Source organism: Labeo rohita, chromosome 13 (genome assembly GCF_022985175.1).
Source record: "Labeo rohita strain BAU-BD-2019 chromosome 13, IGBB_LRoh.1.0, whole genome shotgun sequence".
Classification (NCBI taxonomy): domain Eukaryota; kingdom Metazoa; phylum Chordata; class Actinopteri; order Cypriniformes; family Cyprinidae; genus Labeo; species Labeo rohita.
In genome coordinates this window covers 30,939,959-30,947,827 of record NC_066881.1, presented here as the reverse complement: position 1 = coordinate 30,947,827, position 7,869 = coordinate 30,939,959, and the positions used below count along the sequence as shown (strand labels likewise).

General features: G+C 37.5%; 1 protein-coding gene across 1 annotated transcript in view; it reads left to right on the top strand.

Moving 5' to 3' along the window:
- Positions 1-792: 792 nt before the first annotated feature.
- Positions 793-7,869, top strand: part of LOC127175035 (MAM domain-containing glycosylphosphatidylinositol anchor protein 1) — a 250,165-nt gene continuing 243,088 nt past the window's right edge. Inside the window, exons 1-2 of the mRNA XM_051125843.1 lie at positions 793-1,274; positions 3,442-3,531. Coding sequence (XP_050981800.1) covers positions 3,465-3,531 — 67 coding nt within the window. The 5' untranslated portion in view covers positions 793-1,274; positions 3,442-3,464. The remainder of the gene's footprint in view (positions 1,275-3,441; positions 3,532-7,869) is intronic.

Genomic DNA, 7,869 nt, shown 5'->3' with positions numbered 1-7,869 from the left:
TGATAGGGCCACTATTTATTTATTTATTTATTTATTTATTTATTTATTGCTCCGAAACATTGTTTTCTTTTTAATCAAGCATGTTTGACAACCAAATTCTCATTACTGTAAATAATAAATCAATAGTTTTAATTTTAAGTATTCATTCACTGGCCATGTTTGTTGTACTGCCTTTTATGATTATTAAAAGTAATGTGATTTAAGAATAACATGCATACAAACATTTGGAGAAAATTGCCATTAAATAATGAAAGTAAAAATTCTAGGGTGAAATGTGACATGTTTTAGTTACATTCACCCTGAAACAAAACCAAAAGTCAACACTGACACCACACACATGATGTCTTGATGTAATGTATTGAATGGCTAGCTGAGCCTGACCTGATGCACGATCTGTTTTTTCGTCATGAATAAGGACATGGGTGATGTTGAGCGCTCTCTGGAATTATAATTAGCTCAAACACGCCACCTATCGGGCACGAGCAGCAGCGCGCCTCAGTTCAAAAAGTGTCCGCACCGTCGGTGACGACAGACACTGAGAAACTGATGGAAGGGGAGATGGAGTAGAAAGCGGGAGGAGGAGAGAGGGGAATAAAGAGGAGGGGTGGCAGAGACATTGTGATTTTTTTTTTTCTCCCTCTTTCTTATTTAATTGGTCCTCCGGGATCCGGGGCGAGTCCTTCGTTCGCAGCTGCGCAGCTTTAATTGGCTGGAGATTCCACCAAAATACTATTGGAAAAAGCCGAGAGTTTATACAGTTTAGACCCCCGGTCCCTTCTGATAAACCCACTCATTACCGAGACCAGAGCTGGACAAGCTTTACGCAGAGACTCTCCAGATATCAGTCGCGCATCACCAGAGAGATCTGTGCGCGCATCTCCACACTGACGCGCAAAGACGCGCAACCTCTCCATCCGCCTCACTCTTGAGAGAGCCATCGATGAGCACACATCTGATAGGAGGACATCACAGGACAAGAGTTTCAGTCAATCACTCACAGAGATCACATCGCATCGGACTGCTGCTTTCCACGGTTTCGCCCTTGGATGTGTGGACGCGTGCTGCCTTCAAGAGTTTCTCATCAGTTGAAGTTCCCTGGAAGAATGTGTTGGAATTTTGTCTTTATTTTCTGGATGGAGAGACATCGGTGCGCTCCCGCTGAACACGCAACAAACTAAACACCTGGAACTCTAGTGTTCTGCCCAAAGTCGTTCATTTCTAAGGGAATTATTTCGAAAGGCAGCGATCTACAGGCTGAACCCGCACAGAGAAAGGTAAGCGCCTGTTTTATTCTTAGAATAGACGTTTAAGTGTTTAAAACGGTCTAAATGTAAATGTGAACGCTCGGTGTCCACACCCAGATACAGTAATGTTTTGTGAAGCACCCTAAAAACGCTTAGTCTAATTTAACACGGTTTATCCAAGTCCTAAATAGCCACACTGCGTAAATTAAATCAGTTTTAAACATTAAAATCAGATAGAAGTTCCTACACAGTATACTTTTGATAATGCGTACTAGACACGACAGAACTTTTATTACTAACGCGTGTGTGATTTTAGCTCTGCAAGCTGATAAATGAAACGAAACACGTCCAGATGTATTTCAAACGAGCTGTGACTAAGTGTTCGTGAATTTAAACTTAAGACTGTGGAGAAATACTCTTGAATTATTACACTAAGCTGTCACCAAGTAATTTCCAAGAACACTTACCACAGGTTTGGTCCTACCGGAAAGGGCGCGACACCTGGGGGGGTTTGGCGTTCCCTTAATTAAAGCTTGAACCTCCAAAAAGGTAGAAAAGGTTGGGGGTCTTAAAAGCATACACGTAAATTACTTTTAATACCATTTTAATGGCCACAAAAGTAAGACTTACAAGTTGGTAGCATAATAGACGCCCGCGAAACGGAGTGGCGGTCGCCTGAGGCGGTTACTATAGCAACAGTACGCCGTTCGAGGACTTTCCGTTAGGATAAGTATCGGACTGCAAACGGATAAAACAGAAGTACAGCATACTGTAATCACTTTATTTAAGAGGTAAAATAGTAAATATATCACAGAAATCGTTTGTGGTTTGTTTAAAATGTCGTTAAGGTGTTTAACTACAGATTAAGTTGATTAAGTGTATATGTTTTCAAATTATTGCCCGCATGCTAACGTTATAGTGTAGTATTGTTGTGTATTTACTGACTGTTTTTGAAGAATTTCTTCGTGTTGTTGTCGTTTATTCATTATTTAGGGAATAATTAGTGTTATGTACGTCTATAAAGTGCTAAATAATGATAGTTGTGATGATGTTAGTTACTAAATGTGACCTTGGACCACAAAACCAGTCTTAAGTAGCATGGGCATATTTGTAGCAATAGCCAAAAATACATTGTTTGGGTCAAATTTATCGATTTTTCTTTTATGCCAAAAATCATTGGGATATTAAGTAAAGATCATGTTCCTGGAAGTTATTTTGTAATTTCCTACTGTAAATATATCAAAACTTTATTTTTGCTTAGTAATATGCATTGCCAAGAACTTCATTTGGACAACTTTAAAGGTGATTTTTCTCAGTATTTTGATTTTTTGGCGCACTCAGATTCCAGATTTTCAAATAGTTGTATCTCAGCCAAATATTGCTCTGTCCTAACAAACCAGCTTTCAGATGATGTATACCTCTCAATTTTAAAAAAATGACCCTTATGACTGGTTTTGGTTATGATTGGTCCAGGGTCACAAATGCGCTTTTTAATGTTCAAATGAAACAAATACAGTCAGAGTCAGTCATAAAGCTGATTAAACAACCATCTAACATAGTTTTTCAGACATCCGTTGGAAAAAAATCTATTTTAAGATAGCCATTAGCTGGTGCAAGCTGGTCAGTAGTTGACCGACAATCTACCATTTTCTAAAAAATCAGTTTGACCACTCTAAAGTGGTATTACCTGCTGGGAGCTGGTTTGATTCTGGTCCAAGATGGTTGCAAAGCTAGAAACCAGCTCCTGTGTGCCAAAAAAGAGTTTGGCTTTCCAGCAAAAAGTTGAATACTTGTGCATTCTTGCTCTGACCAGCGTGATAGTGAATTCCGGTCAGGTTTAATAAATCATGTATTTGATCGTCTTTAACCGCCCACCAATTTCAGAAATAACCTATGATTGCTGCATTCAATCCCATCAAACAATAGCACAGCTCCTGTAATCTGCAGATAATCCAAGGTTTGGCAAATGAATTGTCTGTTCTTAACCCCCCATGCATGCATGCACTGGAACAATGCAGGGATAAAAATACTTCAACTGGTGAATAATGTTTTGTTAGGCTACTTTAATCTCTGATGATGATGATGATGATGATGATGGCATGATTCTGGCTGCAGGAGCACTCATTTTAATGCTGAGCTCGTGCTGTGCTGTGGTGTCCTGTGAAGTGATCGTGCGCTTTTGTGGTTTCCCCCGCAGGTAATGAGGGATCGCACCTGAAGATGGAGCTTTTCTGGATTTTATTATTTTCTGTATTCCATCGCTACGTGCAATCGCAAGGAGTTTACGGTAAGACTAATTTGTGTGTTTTTAATGTTATAAGGTCAGGGGTTGGATGGGTTACTCTCACCTGAGTTATGCAGGGCATCCTGTTGCGGGATATCTGTAATGATGGTATTTCCTGCATGACATCACATTTATTCCAACATTGTCTTATGAGATATGCTACAACTGTTGTAATTTTAAAGATGGTTGATTAAAGTGGTAGGTCATCGCAAGCAGGTATGACAGAATTGCAGAGCAATATCAATCTGTTAACACAACTCAACGACTCTGTTAAATTAGATCATTATCATTAGGATAAATACTTCATGATCATAATAAGAATGCAGAAATCTTCAGAAGGATTCATCAAAGAGTTTTATAACATCACATGATTGTGATAATTGTAGACTCTAGCGTGATTCATATTTTTTCTTCACTTATTTCGCTGCAAGGTCGCGTTCACGTAAATGTGCAGTAATTTCTCTCTGGGATGACACTCATTCACCTCGGTGCTTGCCAAAAATGATTTCTTCTTTGCATAATTAATCTTTTTATATTGGTGTATCCTCTGCATTTACTGCACTTACTGTCAGTTTGTGAAAGGACTTAAAGAGCTCAATTAAATGTGCGGTGAAGAGAGAAACACTTGTCTCAGTTTGTCATATTGAGAGAACATTTAGAGCCTCTGGAACGTTATGCCATGTTACAAAAAAGGTTATTTCATTTGTTTTTTGTTGTTTTGAGATGTTAAAAGCTCAAATACCAAGTGAATGCTGAGCTCTAAGGATTCACTCTATGTAGGACCTTCATTAGTTTTTTTGTGTAGTAAAGTCATGATGTCATAAATACATTTAAGGCAAGGGATTCAGTGATATATGCATTACATCACATTAATACATTTATCTTTGTGTTTTAGTTCCATATACTTTAAGAAATAAAGAATGCAAATGTGATATTTGCCTTTGCTTTTGCAGATTGCAGTCTGCTAGTGCACTATGAGAATTGAGTTTTTTTTAGTAAAATGCGTAATGACTTAAAATTATTTGCTTGTATTTCATCCAGAACATTCATTTACTTTATTAAGTCCTCTATAAGTCCTCTATTTGTAGCTGGATGACGTCTGTCTCTCACACCCTCGTCTTCTTATCTTCATATCTCATCACGCACACACCGTCTCACCTGACTTTTAAAATTAATGTCATGCCATGCGTTTCTACCCCAATCACTGTAAGACAATGTTGACTGACCTTTTTAGTCTTTATTACTTTTAGTCATGCGAGTGCACCAAGTTTAATTTTGTTGTGAAGGCCTCCTTGCTGGGAGCAGTGAAAGAACCGCCTTTACGGTGCAAGAGAGAATGCCAGCTCAGTTAATTAAGGGCGGCAAAGCCCAAGAGTGAGAGAGACTTCACTCGCACTCCTCTTCCCACTTTATGTCTCCGCTATGGGGACTGTTAACTCTCTGTGATCGTGACTTTAATCCGTGTTAAGATGTTTTACATTTGCTGGAATAATCTCACAAAACATGTCCAGGTCATCTAGGCATTTTATTTTATTTTATTTTATTTTATTTTATTTTATTTTATTTTATTTTATTTTATTTTATTCTATTTTTAAAATGTAATTTATTATGTATTAAAATGATATATTATATATTAACTTTTATTAATGTTTATTATTTGTAAGTAAATGAAGCAGTTGAATTGTGATAATAATGATACAATTAAGGAATTTTCCCTGCCCAAAAATGTCTGGATATTAAAAAAAAAAAAAAAAAAAAAAAAAAAAAAAAAAAAAAAAAATATATATATATATATATATATATTGTTTTGAAATGTAATTTATTATGTATTAAAATTATATATTGTCACATACTAACATTTATTAATATTTATTATTTTTGGTGACATTGTGGTATATTGTTACACCTTTTTTAAAAAATAATTAAAAATAAATAAAAAAATGAATAAATAAACAAAAAAGATATATTAATTATATAAATAAATTTATTTTATTTTATTTTTCTCATTACTTTACAATAATCAGAAAGTGTCACTGTAACTGTATTAACAATTTAGTAATTCATTAATTGGTAATACAGTAAAAAAAGGATGCAAAAATCACTTTTTATAATTTACTTTATAATATAATATTTCTGGTGCATAAAAAATCTGTGCATGTTATTTAAAGGGGTCATCGGATGCCCATTTTCCACAAGTTGATATGATTCTTTAGGGTCTTAATGAAAACTCTATAATATACTTTGGTTAAAAATTCTCAATGGTAGTGTAAAACAACACTCTTTTTACCTTGGCAAAATCAGCTCTGCAAAAATCATCCCATTCTGGTCGAGGCTGCTTTAAATGCAAATAAGCTCTGCTCGCCCCGCCCCTCTCTTCTCTTTGTGGAGTGACAAGCATATTTACTTTAGCCGCATTTAGCCGCTAAACTTGCTAACTAGCACATTATTAGGAAATGCGATCGCAAAGATTCATAAAAAACCCTTATACTCACTTCTGCTGTAAGTGAAGCTGGATCACGAATGATTCGCACAAACATAGATGGATATATGTAGATCGGGAGGCGCATTCCCTTCACAAACAAACGTAATCCACTGCATCTTCAGCAGCTCAGATGTCGGGAGTAAATGACGACCACTATGTTCATTATTACATCCTGCAACACAACACCTCAATCGCTGAATCTGAGATATTCTTGTCTAACTTGCATCCGTGCTCCGGCATCAAAACATGGAGGTTGGACTGTTACAACTGATCTTAGGTAAGACGCTCATGTCAATCAACTATCGTGGGAGCGGCCTCTGTCGGTGTGACGCCACAACGACAGGCATCTGAGAATGGCTCAATTTGAAAAAGGGAATATTACTTTTACAGATGAATTAAAAACCACTGCATGGATTTTTATCATTATAGGGTAGATTTGTACATACACTGCCAACACACATTAATGTTCAAACAACATGTCAAAAGTGAGCTTAGCATCCGATGACCCCTTTAAAAAATCTTTTCTTAAGCAACTTTCTTTTTCAGCCAACTTTAAAAAAAATCCTGCCCTAAATAATTGGGCAGCTTTTTTATGATTGTGAACTGCATTTCATGTTAAAATTTTCTTTTAGCAATTCATAGTTTTTTCTTTTAATTTTGGTAGAAATATGGCCTGAATATTCTGTTGAAAATGTTCAATGTTCCACCTCTCAGAAGATTCGCCCTCTATCCATTATCTCTCTCCATCTTTCACAAATGTGCTTATGTCCCTCCTCTTGCTCTTTCTTCACAGTGAATCCAGTCTATGTTTCTCCATGCAGCTGAATGATTTCATTACTATCTCATCAGACTATCTCTCTTGCTTGCTTTTTTCTCATGGCCTATCATGCACTGTCTCTCTCTCCTCTGCTTTGTCACTCTTTTCATCTTCCTCTTCCCATCTGTACTGTGTTTCTCTACAGTTCTCTGCCTCTGTCACCATCTCTGCTTCTGCTTATTCACTGTGTAGTTTCTGATGTGTGTGTATGTGTGTTTGTCACTCTGCTAAAATTCTATTAACCTGTGGGTCAGTATGTTTGCCCTGTGGTGACTGCAGTTTTATTTTAGCTTTAGCGGCCCATGGCGTGTATGTGTCAGCGAAGGGGATTCTCCCGGGGATCGGTGGAGATCCGCCCTGAAGCTGAATTTTATGACACCGAAAGAAACTCGGAGCGTATTTTCGCCTGGTTTATGTCTGGATATAGGTCAGCGGTGAATGGTGACTTAGACACAAAGAAGTGTGGGTTAATGTGTGCAGTGTGAATGGACAGAAGGTGATGTGTGCGTGTCCACAGGCGGACATGACAAAGAGTTTGTGAGAGTGAACAGTTGGCTTGCTTTGACTAATGCATGAGAATCTGGGCAGAGTGAAGAAAATACCATCAAAGACTATCCAAAAAGACTACGGGCATTTCATTACTATTCTGCACTGTCAGAGAAAATAGTCAAAATAAAAATGGTAACTTTAGGGGTGCAACAGCCTTTGACAGGGGCAGTAGCCTCAAAGCTACACCATTGTGTCTAATCTACCCCTAAAGGATGCAAATGAGTATCTTAAAATGTACATATTAGTCCTTAAAGTATGAATATTATTATTTTGAGGCAGTGGTTCTCAAAGTGTGGGGTGCACAGATGCTGGGGGGGAAATAGAGTGTGTGAATAGCGGTTGCCTTATATAAAGCGGCACCGAACGCCAGTTCCTCCAAAACCTTCTTCTTCAGACTGTTGACTTTGCGTCTCATCAAGCCCGACATAGAAGTTCCATGCCATTGAAAAGCACCGCTTCAGCGGATGGCATCACAAGCTGCTGTTGTGTACTC